The sequence below is a fragment of the Perognathus longimembris genome, chromosome 2 (assembly GCF_023159225.1).
Source record: "Perognathus longimembris pacificus isolate PPM17 chromosome 2, ASM2315922v1, whole genome shotgun sequence".
Taxonomy (NCBI): Eukaryota; Metazoa; Chordata; class Mammalia; order Rodentia; family Heteromyidae; genus Perognathus; species Perognathus longimembris.
The window spans coordinates 75,116,434-75,137,236 of NC_063162.1; the positions used below are offsets into that span (position 1 = coordinate 75,116,434).

At 42.5% G+C, this 20,803-nt stretch overlaps 1 protein-coding gene across 1 annotated transcript in view; it reads right to left on the reverse strand.

The window, feature by feature from the left end:
* Positions 1 to 14,235: 14,235 nt before the first annotated feature.
* Positions 14,236 to 20,803, reverse strand: part of Itprid1 (ITPR interacting domain containing 1) — a 62,636-nt gene continuing 56,068 nt past the window's right edge. Inside the window, exon 14 of the mRNA XM_048337155.1 lies at positions 14,236 to 14,362. Coding sequence (XP_048193112.1) covers positions 14,345 to 14,362 — 18 coding nt within the window. The 3' untranslated portion in view covers positions 14,236 to 14,344. The remainder of the gene's footprint in view (positions 14,363 to 20,803) is intronic.

Below are 20,803 nucleotides of genomic sequence, written 5' to 3' on the forward strand. Positions count from 1 at the left end.
CATCACAGAAGTGACATTTGCTTCCCCTCAGAACAGCTTCTGTCATCCATGGGGGAAATAGCCCTTCCAAATCAGTGTGAAAAGAAGGTGGTGGGGAACTGAGAAGATGGTTTACCAGAGGCTGAGATGCAATGCCCACACCTGGGGTTTTTCATTACAATAGGGCAGGCAGATGATGTAGGTCAGGAATCCTTGCTAGCACCTTTTCATGTGCACTAGTTCCAGGGAACCCACCTCCTGCCCACATATTGTACCATTGACATGCTGGAGGAAAGGATGCTTTGTCCCCTCCCCCCTCCCCCGCCCCTCTCTTGCTGGTCCTGACCCTTGAACTCAGGAAATAGGTACTGTTCCTTAGCATTTCAAGGCTAGCACTCTACCACTTACTTGAGCCACAGATCCACTTCCAGCTTTTTTTTTTTTTTTTTTTTGGCCAGTCCTGGGCCTTGGACTCAGGGCCTGAGCTCTGTCCCTGGCTTCTTCCCGCTCAAGGCTAGCACTCTGCCACTTGAGCCACAGCGCCGCTTCTGGCCGTTTTTCTGTATATGTGGTGCTGGGGAATCGAACCTAGGGGCCTCGTGTATCCGAGGCAGGCACTCTTGCCACTAGGCTATCTCCCCAGCCCCACTTCCAGCTTTTTGGTGGTTAGTTGGAGATAAGAGTCTCACAGACTTTCCTGCCTGGGCTGGCTTTGAACCACAGTCCTCAGATCTCAGCCTTTTTAGTAGCCGGGATTACAGATGTGAGCCACTGAGTGCAGTGGAATGGGTGCTTTGTAGGAGTGGACCTCTGTGCTATATGAGCTCATCTATTTCTCAAACCAAGAAATAAGACTCTTTCGCATCCTGTTCCCAGCTCCCCATACGTTCCTCTTTAGTCTGGCTTCCATTCAAGATGTCCTGAAGTGACTCTGGTCTTGTCTTGAAGCCCAGGGAAGGTTTAGTCATGGCCCTTAGCAGCTTCCTGTCATCCAGGGGCTGCCACAGACCAGTTCCTTCACAGCTAAATAGTTGTTGCCCAGGGCTTCAGATTCCAACCCACGACCTTCAGAAGTGTTGGTTTACAGGGGTTCTCTCTCTCTCTCTCTCTCGCTTGCTTGCTCTGTGTGTGTGTGAGTGTGTGTGTGAATGTGAATGTGTGTGTGTGTGTGTGTTTGTGTGTGTGTGTGTGTGTGGTGGGATCCATAAACTCTCTTGTACAGGATTTGAGGCCTCAGCATGCGTCATGCTGGCACATCGTGGTCCCACTGGGACTTGGACTCTCCTGTGGTTGCCACCCACCTTTCATTGTGAGCAGGAAGCCAGATGCTCTGTGGAAATCAGGGCAGGACATGTCCATTAGGAATACCCACAGGGTCCTCAGAGAGCTCCAGTGGCCACAGCTCAAGGGTGGCCACATCAGAGCCCAGCTCCTTCCAAGTGAGGGGTCAGGCTTTGCTACCAAATGACTTTCTTCTGTTGGACTTCACAACCACAATCCATTTTTTCTAGTTGTTTTGATTTTGCAATTTGAGAATAAAGAGTTGTGTGTAGAACTGCATTTCTGGTGGCTGTCGTTTGTGGGGGGGGGATGGGGACATGTTACTGGAAGGAAAGGGTGAGAGGTGTAATGACAAGGATGAGGGTTGAACTCTAGCAGCTTCCTTCCTCATTCCTTTTCACAAGGGGGGAAGACTTTTTTTCCACAGACACTTAAAAATGCGAGCACCATTGAAAGAGATCTATAAACCCACCCACCCTTGCTAGTGACAAAGTTCACACTTTTGGACTCTAGGAACTGAGGAGATCCAGGAGCTGGTTGCCTGCCCTGGAGGAGCCCCAGTCAGCTGCAGAATGGTCGGCATGCCCTTAGCAAACCTTAGTGCATTTTGTGGAGTCCAGCCTCCACTAGCCCAAGCTAGGTCCTGTGTCAAATGCACAGAGCATTTCAGTTCAAGGTCCAAAGCTGGTCCAGGCGCAGTATTTTCTCATAGCACTGGGTAAAAGAGCCTGCGAATCATACATTTTCACTTCTGAGAATGTCACTCATGGCAGGCCATCTCTCCCTGACATCAGCTTTTGATGCTGCAAGTATACGGTCACTTGTCCCCTTCTTTAGGGGGCACATGTGGGACTGCTCTGTGTTCTTTTCCTAACTCTCACGTCTGTAAAATGGGGTCTTGTAACTGTTTTTTAAGGCTGCTGAGAGCATTGTCAACACAAACTTTTCATGACACCGGTCAGCACCCAACACACGCTGTCTCCACGGATGTTGATGTCAGCTTTGTCCTCTCAGTCCCCTCCCACTGTGACTAAAACCCCTGGACCTAATGTCACCCAAACTTATTGTCACAGTACTTCACCCACACCCCACCATCAGCCTTCTGCAGAGCTGATAACAGTAGGAATAACCTAGAGGCACAACACCAACAACCCCTGTTTCCAGACTTGGGAAGATAGTTATGGCTGGTTCTCAGGAACAATGAACACTTATTTTACTGCACAGTATTCTAAAGAATAATCCCAAAATAACCCGATCTAGCTTCACTTGACCAGGAGGAAAAAACAAAAACAACAAACTCCAGAATCCTGTTAATAATCGCCCTGGCCATGAATTCAGGTCCCAAAGCACCACATTTTAAAATCACATTTGTTCACTTAGAAAATCCATACTTGCAGCATCCCTAAAAGAGTGCTAGTGACTTGAATCAGAGCAGAGGGATGGTAGCTGGCAATCAGATGCCCTGGGAGCAAGGTAGGATGCCCCACCATATTTTGTGAACATACGGACACACCATGGCTGAGCGTGAACACACAGCACTGAATGTGATAGAGGCTCAGCATCCCACCTGAGGACATGGGTTCTCACACAATTCTGTTCCCCACCCCATCAAGAAAAGTCATGGGTAAGTGGTGACTTTCCTGTCCCACCTAGCCTCCACCTCACACAACCCCAACCTCAATCACCTTCTCTGTCTAGGTATCTACAAGAAAGCAATGGCATACTGAAACTTGCTTTTCCCACCACAAAAGTTCCCAGGATAAAAATGCAAAGCGCTCACCAATCCGCACAGGCACTGAGCTGAAAGCTGTGGGTAAGTGGGAGAGTGAGCACTCTCCAGGCTGGGCCTGGCTGCTGGGCTCCTCTATAGTGGCTGCCGCAGCCAGGCTTGGCTCCTCTTATCTAGGGACCAGCTGCTTTTGTTGCCATGGAGATGCTCTGCTTCTCAGGCACCAGGGCAAGGGGGATGGAGAGGGAGGGAGGACTGGCCAGAGCACTTTCCACACAGCACAAAACAGCACATGGAGTCCTGCTTCAAGTCTGGAGCATGCAGCCCAGAGAAACACAAAGCATTACATCCTTGACTGCCAGTAGCAATCTAGAAACAGAACAAACATGGAAACTGAGGCACAGGACTTGCCTTAGATTTGCGTTTAAATTTAGAGCATCTACAACTCACCCTCTCGGTCTCTGAATATTATCAGGAGTGAGGAAGACCAGCAGTAGCAGCTAACATGTTAACACTCCTGCATTCCCTGTGTCCTTCCAAACACTGCATGTATTGACTCATTTAAATCTCAGAACAGCCCTGTGAGGAAGGCATGGCTCACCAGACCCACCAAATCACAAGGACACTGGGGCCAGAGGTGGCTGTGTCACCTGTCCAAAATGCTGGCAAAGCAAAGTGAAGGTCTGCACCTAACATCTGAGTGCTAAGACCATGCTCTTAGCCACTATCCTCACCAAAGAACATCTGGGACAGTACCTGGCAAAGAAGGCCTTTCCCCCACCCCAGCCACACCCAGACTGCACAGCCTGAAGTGTGGAGGTCAAGAATGTGAGAAAGGTGCATTTTCAGAGGAACTGAAATGAATGTCCGCCATACTAGGAAGCACAGGAGGCTTGAGGATCATGGAGAGGAAGGGCTGCTCTGTGCTAGTCCTGCGGATTACAGGATTGTGGTTGGTGGCCTTTGGCTAGGGCATAGGGAACAGTGAGGTCAGACTGGGAGATCAGGAACCCCATGGAGACTGGAAGGGCCTGAGAGTCCTGAGGGCAGCCCAGAGCTGCCCCCTTCCCCAAAATGCTTTCCATAGACTATTTCCTTCCTTTTCTTGGGCATAGTAGTAACTCATTGTGGTTTTTACATAGCATTCCTCAGAAGGAATTATTACTATTATTATTCTGTGAAATGTCTGTTCTTTTCTTTACTCACTTTTTAATTGGATTGAATTTTGTTGCTGAATTTTCAAAATGGTTTAGATACTCTGATACTATCTTTTTATCAAAAATTTGGTTGGTGGGGCTGGGGATATAGCCTAGTGGCAAGAGTGCCTGCCTCGGATACACGAGGCCCTAGGTTCGATTCCCCAGCACCACATATACAGAAAACGGCCAGAAGCGGCGCTGTGGCTCAAGTGGCAGAGTGCTAGCCTTGAGCGGGAAGAAGCCAGGGACAGTGCTTAGGCCCTGAGTCCAAGGCCCAGGACTGGCCAAAAAAAAAAAAAAAAAAAAATTTGGTTGGTAAATGCTGGTTCTTAATTTGCAGCTTGTATAAAGCAAAGGCTGTAAATGTTTATGAAATCCAACTTGTGAATAAATTAATTTCTAATTTTATATAACTAAGGTGTCACTGAAGCTTTTCAGAGGAGCAGAACTATTTTAAGGTATTCCAGTCTGTGGCTTTAAACAAACAATTGGGTCATCTAGTTTTCTACAGGTGAGAAGTTTTGAGTTCCATTCCTTTTCAGGTAGACATAGGTGCCTCTCCCAGGAAGAAAAGTCCAGGAAGTGGCTATTTGAGGTGTTTCCAGGGCTTTCTACACATCTTAATTGATCATGTCCCTTTGCCTTTTAAGCCAGATGTAAACAGCCCCTGAGCTAACAGATGGTCACGTAAGTCTATACCTCAGAGAGCTGTAAACAGCAGCCTGTGTGTTCAGAGCTGTAGTCATGGTCCTTGGCCTGCAGCACTCTCTGGTAAGTGCAGGAAGCCATTGTGTCCATGACGTGATTTGTAGAGCCACAAGTCCGCTGATATATGGCCAGATCAGCATCCAGCTTCATTCCCGATGGATGCCTAATGTTAAGGAGCTCGGCAAGAATACGCTTTCATTGAAACCACAAAGATGCCATATTTATGAATGAGTATACAGCAATGAACATCCCCAGATGACTTATTCCAGGCAATTTCTACTTATAACATCCACATGCAAGATTTACCTTTCACACTCAATCTAGGAAATATTTTGTGTTGACAGGTAATAGGATTCAGGGAGGGAGGGAGGAATGGGTAGGGAGGGAGGGAGAGAGAGAGATAGGGAGAGAGAAACAGACACAGACAGAAAATATTAAATATTAGTGGGCTGGCCTAAGCTCAGAAGTCTTGCTCAGCTCTTTCATTGTCTTCATAAGCTTCTCAGAGAAGGAATTGGCTATCTCAGGTCAATCTCTTCTGAATGTCAGCACCTATGTTTCTGCAGTGGGCAGCTCGGAACACATTTCAACTCTTACTAATAGTAGACTTCTTGAGTTAATTTATGAGAAAATCTGATCTCATATATTCATTTCATTGGAAAGAATATGGAATACATTTAGTCTTTCAGATTTCATTTACTTCAGACATTTAAAAGATAATTACAGCTTCACTTATCACTGACAGTGATAATACAGAGAGATAGAGCCCTTTCCTATTCTACTCAATTTTTCTCATTGATGACATTTTCTGAAATAATTAGTGAACTACCACAACATCTTAATCAGGATATTGATATTGGCCTAAAACAATCAGATTTCCCAACTGTTTGTGTGTGTAAGTTCTACACAGTTGTTTCATTTGAGTACATTTACTATGGCTACAGTTAGAATACTTAATTTCAACAACACAGGAGTCCCTCTTACTGTTGTTTTATAGCTTTGGCCCCTCCCCCACCCTGCCACCCTGTACAATAATGATGGCTATCACTAATTGGCTCTCTAGTGCTAAAATTTTGTCATTTCAAGAATGACATATAAATGAAGCTATATAGTACAGAGTCAGTTGTATTGGCTTAATTCTCTCAAGACTTATTGAGATTGTTGTTCATTCTTTATGACTGAGAGGTATTCCATGTTATGAATATTCCACAGTTAGCCTAACCAGGCTGATTCATGCTTCTTCTATTGCAAATGATTGTGCTAATTACATGTATGTACATGTATTTGTGTGCATGTAAGTTTTAATTATTCTGGGATAAATTTGCAAGAGTATATGCATTCACCTGTATGGTACAGGCATTCTTAATAAGAAATTGCCAAGTTGTTTTCCAGATTGGCTGTACTTGACATTGATTAGCATTGCATAAGTGACCCAGTCCTTTTACGTGCACTCAACATTTGTTCTTCTCCCTGTTTTAGCCACGTGGGTAAACAGGAAGTGACATCTCACTGAGGATTTAATTTGCATTTCTTTGGGGACCAATGACATCCAAATGTTTTCATGTCACTGGCCAAGGCCACATAGCCTCCAAGAGCTTCTGAGGATTCCAGGTTTCCCTGCAGTAAGTGTGCACTTTCAGCTGTCTCTGTACTGGTCCACTGTCATGCTTAAGGCTCTCTTCCTCTCCTGCATTAACAAAATGGATCTGGCCCTTTGCTGGCCTGCTCCTGAAAATCCACCTGATTTTCTTTTGAGTCACATGTTCTCTGAGCTGGACATCTGGTTTCCATAGAAAAGGTGATCACACTCAGTAGAACAGCGAAGAAGCCACGTGTGGCTTGTCCTTAGTTGTGACTCCATAGCTTTGCTTTAGCTCCTCTGATTTTCAGTTAACAAGGGTCCTAAAGACAATAGCATGCTGTAAATACCTTTTCCCATGCAGCCCACCATCACTAAAGGGCATCTGGCCTTGCCTAGATCACTGCTCATCACTCAGGGCACAGAAAGATGAATAGGGCTGCCATTTTCCCTAGCTTACTTCTTTCCAGATAAGGAATTTTCCATATACAAGAACAGCTTGGATTCTGATCATTCTCCATGAGAGAAGACTCACCATAAAAAAAACCAAGCCTGATCCCTATGGTGCAGCCGCAGCTCATCAAATGTGGGTGCTAATGTTTCTATGCTAATGTTTGATTTCTCCCCCACTGGAGGAATCCACAAGGAGTGGATGTCAGCCACCAGATGGTGTTGGTGGCAGGCACAGCAGAGGCAGAGCCACAGAACACCCAGGGAGTGAGTGTGTCTGTTTTCCCAGAGGGCACATAGAAGTTTAAGGTGTGTGCAATAGAGTTTAAAGCTTCTGTTGCTCAGAGAGAGAGAGAGAGAGAGAGAGAGAGAGAGAGAGAGAGAGAGAGAGAGAGAGAGAGAGAGAGAGATGTATTTAGATATGCAGGATTATCACATTTGAATTGTGCCACAAAATAAATTAATAAGCCAGTTCATTAACTTGCTGTGAGCTTTTGGAAAAGTGTCAATGAAGATTTTTATAATGTGGGAAAAAAGACTTACCTTTTTTTTTTTTTAAGGTTTTAGGACTTCACCTCTTTGGTTTCAACTGTATGAAAAATGATACTGAACTTAGGAATGTGTGAAAGCAAATTTTAAACCCAGCATGTGCTTAAAATAGTGGATGTAACTTCTGCACTTGATTTCAAGAAAATTACATGCCTTGTATTCCTATCCTCATAAAACCCAGCGGGAGACTCTCTTCCTTTTGCCAGTGAGAAGGTCAGCCCCTCTGTTTCTGGCAAGAAAACATGCGGAATTCAGCTGGCTCTTTCCAGTTGTCTAGTGTCCCCTGGCTGGGCAGTGACGGTTCCAGAATGCCCACCTAGGAGGGACCCAGGGTGCATGCTTATCTAGAGGGGTGGCAGGAGGTACTGCTTCTGAGGTGGAGCTAGGATAGAATCACATTGTGTCACTAGCTTCAATATTCACTTGGGATAGGTAGGATGATTGGTGCAGACTAAGTCAGTTGTACCTCATCTCAGTCAGTGGTTCAGGAGAGCTCTTTCTCACATCCTGTCAGCCATCCAGGAAAAGACAAAAATTGCCTTTAAGGATGGTTTTGAATATCACAACAAAAACCAGGATTCGCCTGATCCAACCACATCCTCTCATCCTGGTTGATCACTACATCCCAGGCTATTTCCCCTCTGTTCCATACAGATGTCAACCTGGAATTGAGTACAGAAGTGTAGTCCCATGGGACAGATGGGGACAGGTTAGAGCACTGTCCCTGGGCCTCATGGCACCTTGTCTGAGTTGTAGTGCTCCCATGAAGACTGCATCCAGGACAGCAGGGCTAAGAGAAAGACTCAGGCACCAAGTAAATGTTGCTGTGGTCCTTTGTTGGAGAGTTCCCCGAGGACTGCAATCGTCTTGTGGGGGGGGGGGGGGGGGGGGAGGGTGGAATGCAGGTGTCCCACATGGAAATCTCCAGGCTGAGCATAGTTACTTTCTCCATCAGAAAGTGAGAAACATAAAAGACCATGGGCTGGAGAAAACAAGTAGTGTTCTATCTTCTTTTAGTTTTGAATGATACTTGATAATTCAAGTATCTGCCGGCAATCATTCAGCTCTGGGGAAAGTGCCCACTGAAAATAGTGGTGAATAGTAGTGCTCCAATCTCATTATATGAATGATGGCCTAACAAAGCCTGCCTATTCTTTGCCACCCACGTTAGTTTGTACAGCCCTGAGGCCAAATGAGGAGTCTGTTGCAGATCGTTTCCCTACAGATGATCCATTGTGTTCCTTCTGGAGTTACACTGAAGACTGGAGTTCAAGAGGTGGCTATGGCATTGAGCTGCTCTCAGCCAGCAAATTAGGGTGGGAAGGGTTGTCATAGACACAGGAAGTACCCTACATTTTATCTTCACCATGCTTTTGGAGTGAGAAGTAGATGTAAATACTAAATGGAGACAATACTCCCTCTTTAAATACCAATTACATAAATGTAGCTTCAACTTTGCATTCAGTAGACTTTTCTGACCACTGAACATTAAGACCAGGTCAAATATTTTGGCTAAGAGGCTTTTTGTGTAATAATTCACAAGAACTATTCTACTAAATATCAAGTGACCTTGTTTATTAACAAAGTGATGAGAGAGAATAAAGGGAAAAAAAGAAAAGGAGAGAATGAAAGGAGATGAAAGAAAGGCAAAGGAAGGGAAGGGAAGGGAAGAGGAAAGGAAAAGAGGAGAAAGGAATGGAATCCATGTTTCTGAATATTGTTTAAACAATAGCCACAAGTTCTTGGCTCTCTCTGCTTCCTTTCGTGCCCACAAGCTAGCCAGTATTTCTTCCTAGAATACTTCATGACATGTCCATGTCCTTTTGCAAGCCCTCCAATGGCTTCTCAATAAGTTTGAGATAATGTGATGGGTTGCTTAATAAGTGGCTATGGTTTGAATCTTGACTATCCCATTTAACAAAAGACCATTTGTTAAAGGCTTGGTTGCCAACCTGTGGCTCAGTCTTCTTGGGGTAGTATGAAGTTAGATTATTGTTGGCACGCCCTCAGAAGCAATGCCTGTGCTCTAGCCATTTCTTCTCTTTTCACTTTATATCTGCTATGAGGGGGACAGGTTTCCTTGCCTCATGTTTTTGCAATAATACAAATACTACCCCGAAAGCGGCAGAGCCAAACCACCATGGACTGAAACCTTTGAGACTATATCCAAAGTAATCCTGTCCTCCTTTTAAGTGATTTAGCTCATGTGTAAGTGATACTGGCAGAAAGATGGTGGAGGCATGAAACCTACCTTGTAGGTTTTAGTAAAAACAAAAACAAAAAAAAATAACTTTTGGCTATTTTCCTAGACTTATACAGAAGAATTTGTAAGTTTTCTGTAAGTCTCCGTTAGAGTTTAATTTTTTTCATGTATTCACAGGTAGCATGTGAAAATACAATTTTTATGCATCCACCCAGTATCTCACTGTCTTGCTAAACTGGTTGCTTAGCAGATCTTTTGTAGATCTTCAGATTTTCTAGGAAGACAATATCATGATCTACTAACAGATGATTTTATCTCTTTGTGCTTGTCACTTTCCACTCACTTTTCTTGTTCATTTGTACTATAATTACGTCCAGAAAGTGGTGAGCTATAATTACCTCCAGAAAGTGGTGAGATGGAACATTCCATCTTAGGCCTGAATGGTTGCACATTTTATTTCTAGTAATGATATTAACTTTTGATTTTTAAAGAAGTCCTTTAGCACTTCCATCGAAGTTGCACTTAATCCTTATTTAGGTAAAAATTTTCATCATGAAGGGATGTAGCATTCATCAAATATTTCTTCTGAATCTCTTAAGGTGATGAAGTGTTTTTCCTTTAGTCTATTAATATGATGAATTATATTAATTTTTTTCTCCAGTAGTCTGTCTGTATCAAGCTCCAACTCATCTAATGAAAAATGTAGTTTACTAAGATTTTGGTAAGGAGTTCAGGTTTTTCATAAACATATTTAAAGGTCTGTGGAGACGCTTTTAGAAAATACTCTTATTTAATGTTTCAAGTTAATGTACCTGACTTATGTTTTTAGATGACGAGAATGGCTTATGAGTGGCAAGCAAATAAATAAAATGATAAATTAAATACTACTATACACACCAAAAGTGAGCAGGTGTCCCACATGTCTGGTCTGTGAAAGTGGATTGAGTGTCTCAAGGCACAGAATAGGAAACATCCATTCTAGACCTTTCTCTGGGCTACCCTTAAGATCTAGAGAGACTTAACTGATCTCTTTGAAGAGAGGGAAAGTTTCCTCAGAGAAGACCTCTGTTGGATGAGGCACGTTGCTGGCAAGAGATTGTAGGATACCTCTCCTCCCAGTCCTCTCAGGTACAGGGATCCTGGAGGGGCAGCTCTTCATCTTCACTGCTGTCCTCATATACAGTTGCCTCTGCTTGCTGAAAAACCCAGGCAGAGGCACCTACACTTGGCATCTATGAAACTGGAACATAATTTCCTATTATGTTCTACTTTGTTCTGACAGGCAAGTGATTAATTACCACAGCCAGCAGCTCTCCTTGAAAATGGCCATGGATCAGTGTGTACCTCCCCATCAAGTAATTGAATCAAGGCCCACACACCTGTTTCCACTTCCTTTAAACAAACACTGGCCCCATAACCAACACAAAGCAATATTAGATCTCAACCTGTGGTGTGTAAGTACCTCTTTCAACCTGACCTGATCAATGTTGAAAGCTACAAAAACACAGGTGTCAGTGGAAGACTAGGAAAGACTAATCCTTACCTGTAATGGGAATGTTTGCAATTCTGGCCCAGCTCTAGCTGCATAAAATGGCGGGCCCTGGCTACTTTGTAGTTGGGGTGAAGTCATTCTGTGAGGGCTGACATTCCAGTGGCCAAGGTTCTGCCTGCTGTCTGCATCTCAAAGTCACTCTGGTCTGGTCTGGCCACCTGGCCTGGCCACTAATATTAACCCCCCCTCCCACTCACAATGCAGTCTCTCATCTTCTTGCAGGCTCCCTCCCTATAAACACCCCTCCCTAGTGTAATGGCAGCTGCTGCTCTCTGTCCTGATGGAGCCAGCTTGCCTGTCTCTTTGGCATTAAACTTTTCTCACCTCTTGGACATGTGTGGTGTGCTTTATCCAGTGGAGACATCTAACAATTAAGAGTTTGACTTGGGGCCAACCTGCTATCATGCTTAGATTTCCAGTTGTGTGAAAAATAATCACTCAGCCCCTGTAAGACTTTATTTCCCCACCTTTGAAATGAAGACAATAATGATAACTTCAGGGTTTGTCACGTGTAAATCACACAGCTCATTTAGCACATGGTAAGAAAGTGATAGCAACTTTTAAAAATCATAAGAGTATTAAAATCAAATATAGTGATAGATCGCAATCTGGTTAGAAGTTATGCATCTTTTACATTGATGGGAACTACAAGTCCTGAATAGAAAATACAAAGCCATAGTTCTGGGTCGCTGAAAGTAATTATCAGCAGGAAAACTGGGGAGAAATATAAAGTAAAAGATACACACCTACATAAATAAGTTTCTGCTTCTCTTCTACTTCCATAGTTTTAGTTAGCTAAAGGGTGAAGTTATATAATGAGCAGAAACAAGTAGTTTTCTATCAGGTCTGAGACTAAGCACTTTAGAAACACTGTCACTTTATCTAAAATTCTCTGCCATTTTATGCCAAATTAAGGTTTGATGTTGGTTTGGTATTGGTGGCTCATGTGTAATCTTAGCTACTCAGGAGGCTGAGGACCATGGTCTGAGGACCATGGTTATAAACAAGCCTGGGCAGGAAAGTCGATGAGACCTTTATCTCTAATTAAACTCTAAAAGGCAGGAAGTAGAGCTGTGGCTCATGGTAAAGTGCTAGTCTTGAGAAAAAAAGCTCAGGAATAGCACCCAGGCTCTGAGTTCAGGCCCCAGGACTAGCACTCATGTGCCTGTGTGCATGCACACGTTCACGCACACACACACAAAGTTTGATGTTGATTTTTATCTTTCTTTTGAACTATAAATATACAGATAGAGAATTCACCCAAGTTAATGCAGATTTTAGGAGATAAGATTAGACTTTCTACACCAAATTTCTCATCCCTATGATACATGACCATGTGTGGATCAAAGAAAGTCAGAAGCAATTGCACTGGTTTCTATTAAGAAACTACTGGTCAGTTTGCCCAAACTGTTTTAAGAGAGCAGAAGAGATAGAAAAGAAGCCAACAGGTTGATGACTGAAGGGGAATGCAGCGTAGAAGAGAGTATAGACTATTAACCCAGGATTTTCACTGTACAGAAAGATAGGAAATAGAAAGCATGATGCACCATGTTACGATGATGTCCACAACTTCTATGTATCATTTATGATGCATCTATCTACATGTCTACTATCTAGCAACCCTCTATCTGCTATCTACTTTATATAGGTATGTATGTATGTATCATCTTTCTGGTATTGTCATCTATCTATGTATGTATCTACCTTCTTTTTATCTACTATCATCTTCTTATTTACTATCTATGTATGTATCTGTCATCTATTTATCTATGCATTCACCAAAGCAATGTGAAGCTCACAAGATAGAGCAACTTTAGACAGCTAAGGTCAAGGAGAGTATGCCAGAGGGTAATGTAAAATTGAAGTTAATAATTAGATTTTATTCATAGAAATGGTAACAAAGCAAAGTATCTGACAAATGCATCATGTTTATAGAAGAATACAGATGATCTAGAGTAGGAACAAATAACAAATACATACACTACACATACACACATACACTATAATACACATACACACACATGCACATACAACACACCACACAAACACATATTACACACACATAACATTAGGGAGAGAAAATACTAGACAATTATTGTATATCTTACTAACTACATACCTATAAGATAGTTCCAACTAGGTTTTTAAGAAAGAAAAAAATAAATGTTTTGTGATTATGATATGTGATTTGTTATGTGATTTGCTCATGAGCAAATAAGCAATTATTAAATACAATGGGAATTAAGAAAGGGGAATACATTTAGAGTGGTCATGTAATGGTGGTGTTTTTTTCTTACACATTTCGGGTGATGGAATGAGACAAGGAATGAATGAATGTGAGAGGACATTAACAGTGATAGATGACACAGCATTCTCTAAGACCTGAAAACACAAGGAAAATCCTTCAGTTTAGTTTCAATTGGAAATGATTCTTGATGGTATGGGTTCTTTCTTAACTGAGCACAGTTTAAGGGCGGGAACATCCCATTCCAAACCTTCTGATCTGTTAATGTTTTAAAATTAGAGAGGCTGAGTTTGGGTTAGATAAATTTTCTATCTAAACGTTAGCTGCTCTTTACACTCCACACTTTTGAAGAAAGGAAATTTGGAATGTTTTTGAATAATCAATATACTTTGAAATCATGGTGATTATTTGTTGTTCAAATTACGTTGAAGTTGGACTTGCAACCCATCCTCCCACATGACAACACTGAAGCTTCATCTCCAAGAGAAATGACTTTTACCCTTGACACACACTTTTGGCCTCCTCACACATCCTCGTTATTAGACTGGGTGACATCACAGAAGCAGACTATGTCCTCAACAAAGGACTGGAAATTGCAAGGAAGAAAATTGTCATGTCATTAGAAAGCCTCTTGCTTTTCCTCTTTAGAAAAAAATATTTCCTTTTAAAGGGAAAATAAATTCTAATCACGCAAGCTAAAAATAAAAAAAAATTCTATGCAAGGGGAATCTACTAAATACACAAAATACAATGGGGAATAGTTTTCTGTGGGTTAAAAATTCATTTCTTTACACAAATCTACATGGTCTGTGCATGTGCTCTGGCTTGGAGCAGCTTCCAAGGTTTCACCTTCTGTCTTCACCACGCAACTCACTGAAGTCTTCGCTCCTGCATAACAAAGCCAAGAAAATGTGTGACTTGAGCTCCAAGCGTTCTGTCTCTTCCATTCCATGATTTTGGCTTTGAATAAAGCAATGGGATGTGCAGGGAACAAAAATCAACCTGGGAAGGAGTCTGGTACTCTGGTATGGAAGAGGCTAAATTCCTCTCTCAGTGTGAATATGGTTGGGGGAGCTGCACAGTCATCCCAGGATATGCAGACATTGTAGTGGAAGACTGCTCAGGGGAGGGAGCCTTGTGGTGGCTCTGGTTCCTCACTGGTTCTCTGGATCCTAAAACATTGTTGGAGCATCCAAGTGGCAGAGCCTCAGCTTGTGAGCAAAACAGCCAAGCAAGAGCTTGAGGCTTTGAGTTCTCAATCATATGGTATCCCTGTCCAAAGCCTACAGAAGTTTTCTATCACACTTGGGAGAAGAATCCAGGCTCTCAGACTCCTGGTCCTGGCTTAGAGTGGGCCAGGACCACTGCTCAGAAATGTGGCTTAGCCATGGCCCTTCTGTGCCCTTTGCTGCCCCTCTTCACCATTCAGAGCTTCACCAAGCAGCTGAACAGCCAAAAGCCCCCCTTCACCCATTCACTCATCCCCTGATGTGTACTCAACACTGGTTGCTCCCTCACAATTCCCTGATTGAAATTATCTTATTTCTTTGTTGTTCTTCTAACTCTTTTTTTTTTTTTTTTTTGCCAGTTCTGGGCCTTGGATTCAGGGCCTGAGCACTGTCCCTGGCTTCTTTTTGTTCAAGGCTAGCACTCTGCCAACCTGAGCCACAGTGCCACTTCTGGCTTTTTCTATATATGTGGTGCTGAGGAATCGAACCCAGGGTTTCATGAATGCAAGGCAAGCACTCTACCACTAGGCCATATTCCCAGCCCTCTTCTAACTCTTGATGAGGAGGCCTTCTGTCTGGCTCACAGAAGCTCCAGTATGAGTAGTGTCCCTGGCACACAGTAGGTGCTTTATTGACATTCTCACAGTAGATTGACTCTAGAATTGTAGTCTACACTTCAAGCCTGGATCCTTTTCCCTTGTTGGTTTCACATCCCCAAGCCCTCCTGATCCCTGATCTGAGTCAGATCCTTGCTTTGCTCTTGTTCATAAAACCGGTTCCTGTTCTCCAGAGCCCTCCAAGGCTCTCACTGTTTTTTTTTACTTCCTTTTTAAAAATTTATTTATTAATTAAACAATTTTTTTGACAAGGTGTTGTGCAAAAGGGGTACAGTTACATAATAGGGCAGTGTGTACATTTCTTGTGATATCTTACACCCTGTTTTTCTTTCACTTCCCTAGATCAGGTAGACATATGTAGGGAATGGCTATGCCTTTAAGACATGGAGCAGCTGGCTGCTGGCCCATCCTACCTCCTTCCGGTTCTGAAACCGGAAGAGAAGCCAAACCAGCCCCCGCCTCTTGGCAGCAAGCTCCTGTGTTGTGATGGCACCAGCTGACCCAGGAGGTGGAGCCAAGAGGTCTCTGCCTCTGCGGGAAGTTCCGTGACATCACCGTGATGGACATACTCATTAGACTATCGTTAGCACCTGATCAGTCCCTCTCCTTCACAGGTCATTACTGCTATAAGACTGTTAGCCCCTCCCTTGAATAAACAGACAGTTCTTTGAAGCTTCTCCGAGAGCCCACGCGCCCCGTGTCTTCCTTGGCAGGTATAGGGAGGTGGAGGGCCTCTCACAACCACTCACTGACCGAGGCTGCACGTGGACCTCTCCCACGCTGTAATTCCTACTAGCCAGAGAATATGTGTTGAGAGTGATAGGGGACCACACGGAGGAGGCAGATAGGCCCAGGATCTCTACATGGAAGGAGGTAGAGCTTAGCCCGGCAGACATATATACAGTACATAGTGTACCAAAAACATATACAGTAGCCACGTGGCTACTGTATTCTGTATACTGTAGGAAATTCACCTAGGACTTTAAATGTAACATCAACAGTAGAGTTTGCTTATCCTTGTCTTATATGAACATACATACATAGATTTGAGCTATTGTGAACCACTGAGAGGTCTATTTTTGGCCTTTATATGTTTGGTTTTAGTTACATAATGTAGAGTCGCTGACCCATACCTGTGGGAAATACCATTTGACAAGAAGTTTTTGGTTTCACAGACCTGGTCTCTACTGTCTCCCCCTCCCCCCACCTTAACAGTCATATATCAAGGAGATCATGTCCCTTTTTTTTCTGTGTTTTAGGCTTGTCTCGCTCAACTTTATTTGTTCAAGTTCTGACCATTTCCCTGCAAATACCAATATTTCACCATTTTGAATCGCTATGTAGTATTCCATTGTGTATAGGTACCATATTTTTTGGATCCACTCATCTGTGGAGGGGCATCTGGGTTGTTTCCATATTTTGGCTATTGTGAATTGTGCAGCAATAAACATGGAAGTGCAGATGTCTTTTTGATATCTTTGGGACCTGTTCAGGACAGATGCATAGGAGTGGTATGGCTGGGTCATAGGGTAGGTCTATGTTGAGCTTTTTGAGGAACCTCCATACTGTTCTCCAAAGTGGTTGTACTAATTTGCACTCCCACCAACAATGGAGAAGGGTTCCTCTTTCCCTGCACCCCTTCCAGCATTTGTTGTTGCCTGAGTTCAGAGTATAGGCCATTCTAACTGGAGTGAGGTGGTATCTCAGGGTTGTTTTTATTTGCATTTCCTTTACTACCAGGGATATTGAACATTTCCTCATATGTTTCTTTGCCATTTTTATCTCTTCTCTTGTGAAGTCTCTCTTTAGCTCCTTTGCCCATTTCCTAATTGGTTTGTTGGGCTTGGAGGGGCTTAGTTTTTTAGGTTCTCTGTAGATGACAGATATTAGGCCTTTGTCTGTTGCTGTGCTGGTAAAGATCCTTTCCCATATGGTTGGCTGTTTTTCTATTTTGGTGACTATGTCGTTAGCTGTGCAGAAACTTTTTATTTTGTAGTAGTCCCATTTGTCGAGTCTCTCCCCTATTTGTTGTGCCCCTGGGACTCTATTCAGGAAGTTCCTTACTGTGCCAATAAGTTCTAGCGTCTTTCCTACTCTGTCCTTCAGTAGTTTCAAGGATTCAGGTCTGATATTGAGGTCCTTGATCCATTTTGAGTTGATCTTGGTGCATGGTGATAGGTTAGGATCTACTTTGAGTTTTCTGCATATGGCTGCCCAGTTTTCCCAGCACCAGTAGTTTAAGAGGCTCTGTTTTTTCCATTGTATGTCTTTAGCTCCTTTGTCAAATATCAGCTGGCTGTAAGAGTGCAGTTTTATTTCTGGGTCTTCAATTCTATTCCATTGGTCTTCAGGTCTGTTTTTATACCAATACCAGGCTGTTTTTGTTATGATGGCTCTATAATAGAGCTTGAAGTCTAGTATTGTGATACCTCCTGCACTGCTTTTTTTTGCCTAGAATTGCTTTGGGTATTCTAGGTCTTTTGCTGTTCCATATGAATTTATGGGTTCCTTTCTCTATTTCAGTGAAGAATATAGCTGGGATCTTGATGGGGATTGCATTGAATTTGTATAACAATTTGGGCAATATGGCCATTTTCACTATATTGATTCTGCCTACCCATGAGCATGGGAGGTCTTTCCATCTTGTGTCTTCTTTGATTTCCCTTTTTAGATTTTTATAGTTCTCATTAAATGGGTCCTTAGTTAGTCTTTAGTTAGGTTGATCCCTAGGTAGTTTATTCTTTTTTTTAGCTACTGTAAATGGTATTATTTCCATAATTTCCTTTTCTGTCTGTACACTGCCGGTATACAGAAAAGCTGCCAACTTTTGTGGATTGATTTTGTATCCTGCTACTTTGCCAAAATGGTTTATTAGGTGTAGGAGTTTTAGGTGTAGGGGACGGAGTTTTTTGGGTCCTTCAGATATAAGATCATGTCATCTGCGAGTAGGGTAGCTTGATTTCTTCTTTGCCAATGTGGATCCCGTTGATGTCCTCCTCTTGCCTTATTGCTATGGCTAGCGTCCTTGGGCATCCTTGTCTTGTTCCTGAGTTTAGAGGGAATGGTTTTACTTTCTCCCCATTTAATACGATATGAGCAGTTGGTCTGTTTTATATGGCTTTTATTGTTTTAAGGAATGTTCCATCTATTCCTGTTCTCTCCAGAGCTTTTAATAAGTATAGACGTTGTATTTTGTCAAAGGGTTTTTGGGCATCGACCGAGATAACAATGTGATTCTTGATTTTAGTTCTGTTGATGTGGTGAATTACATTAATTGATTTAAGGATGTTGAACCATCTTTGTGACTGTGGGATGAAGCCTACTTGGTCATGATGTATAATTTTTTTTTATCAGTTTCTGGATCTTGTTAGCTAATATTTTATTGAGGAGCTTTGCATCTGTGTTCATTAGTGATATTGGTCTGTAGTTCTCTTTTTTTGTTGGGTCTTTGCCTGGTTTGGGGATGAGTATAATATTAGCTTCACAGAATGAGTTTGGGATTTCTCTGTTTCTATTTCACGGAAGAGGTTGAGGAGTATTGGTATTAGCTCTTCCCTAAAGTTTTTATAGAATTCGTTGGTGAATCCATCAGGGCCTGGGCTTTTCTTTGTTGAGAGGCTCTTGATTACCCCCTGTATCTCGCTGTAAGTTATTGGTTTATTTAGTTGATTTATTTCTTCGTGATTCAGTTTAGGCAGTTTATACTTCTCTAAGAATTGATCCATTTCTGTAAAATTATTGTTTTTTAGTGAGTAGAGGTTCTGGAACTAGTTCCTTATGATTGTTTGAATATCGTGTGTATTTGTTGTAATTTTTCTGGTGGAGTCCCTGATTTTATGGATATGAGTCTCTTCTCTTCTTTTTTTTGTAAGTCTTGTGAGGGGGTCTGTCATTTTTATTTATTTACTCAAAGAACCAGCTTTTAGTTTTATTTATTTGTTGAATGGTCTTTCTATTTTCAATCAGATTCATCTCTTCTTTAATCTTTGTGATCTCTCTCCTCCTAGTCATTTTAGATTCGATCATTTCTTGTTTCTCCAGATGTTTTAGTTTCATTGTGAGGTTATTCACCTGCTCTGCTTCCATTCTTTTAATGTGAGTGCTGAGGGCAATGATCTTGCCCCTCAGAACTGCCTTAGCTGTATCCCATAGGTTTCTTTATGATGTATTTTCATTGTCATTGTGGCTGCTGAATTCGTTAATTTCATCCTTAATTTGGTCTGTGGCTCACTGTTAGATAACAGTGAGGGGTTTAGCCTCCAAGTATTTGTATAGCCTCTGTGGTATCCTTTGTTGTTGAGGGTTACCTTTATTCCACTGTGGTCAGATATAATACATGGGATGACGTCAATACTTTTGTATTTGCTGAGGTTCTTTGTGCGGGCTATGACAGAACTATTTTGGATTATGTTCCATGGGCTGCTGAGAAGAAGGTGTATTGAGTCTCTGTAGGGTGAAAGACTGTACAGATCTATCAGATCCATTAGGGATATGGTGTTACTTAGGTCTTCAGCTCCCTTGCTAATCCTCTGGGTGTTGGATCTGTCTCTTGGAGAGAGTGGAGTATTAAAGTCTCCCACTATGATTATGTTTGGGTCTATCTTGTTCTGTTGTTCTGTGAGAATTTGCTTGACATATGTAGGGCCTCTTTTGTTCGGTGAGTATAAATTTATCACCGTGATGTCTTGATGCTCGATTTTTCCTTGTATTAAAATGTAGTGCCCTTCTTTGTCTTTTTGAGTTGATTTTAATGAGAAGTCCAGCTTGTCTGAGATCAGGATGGCTACTCCTGCCGTTTTGGTAGGTGCGTTTGCTTGGAAGATCTTGCCCCATTCTTTCATTCAGAGCCTGTTTTTGTCCCTTGCTGTAAGATGGGTCTCTTGAAGACAACAGATGGCAACTTTTTGTTTACGGATCCACTCTGTCAGCCTGCTCCTCTTTATCGAAGAGTTCATACCATTTATATTCAAAGAGATCATGGATAAGAGTGTTTTTTTCCCTTCCATTTTCCTGTTAGGCTGTTTTTCCTCTCCTTTTTTTTCTTTTCTTTATTGAGCTGCTCTTTCTGTTGGGCTCTGGCTATTGTAGTTTCTTTCTGTTTCTATCTGGGGGTCCTGTAGGTTTTCTGTTGGGTAGGGTTCCCCTCTTAGAATTCGCTGTAAGGCTGGTTTTTTATTCACATTCTCCTTTAGATCCTCTTTGCTATGGAAGTATCTGGTTTTTCCCTTGAAGGTGAATTCTAGTTTTGCTATATATCTAATTCTGGGTTGGCAATTGTTGGCCTGGAGGACTTGGATTGTGTTCTTCCATGCTCTTTGTGCACTGTGGTTTGTGTGGAGAGGTCAGCTGTGATCCTGATCCTTTTTCCATTGTAATATAGCTCTTTCTTCATTTTGGCTGCATTCAAAATTTGCTCTTTATTCTTGAGATCTGAAGTCTTGATTATTATGTGCCTGGGCGAGTATTTTCTAGGGTCTGGTCTG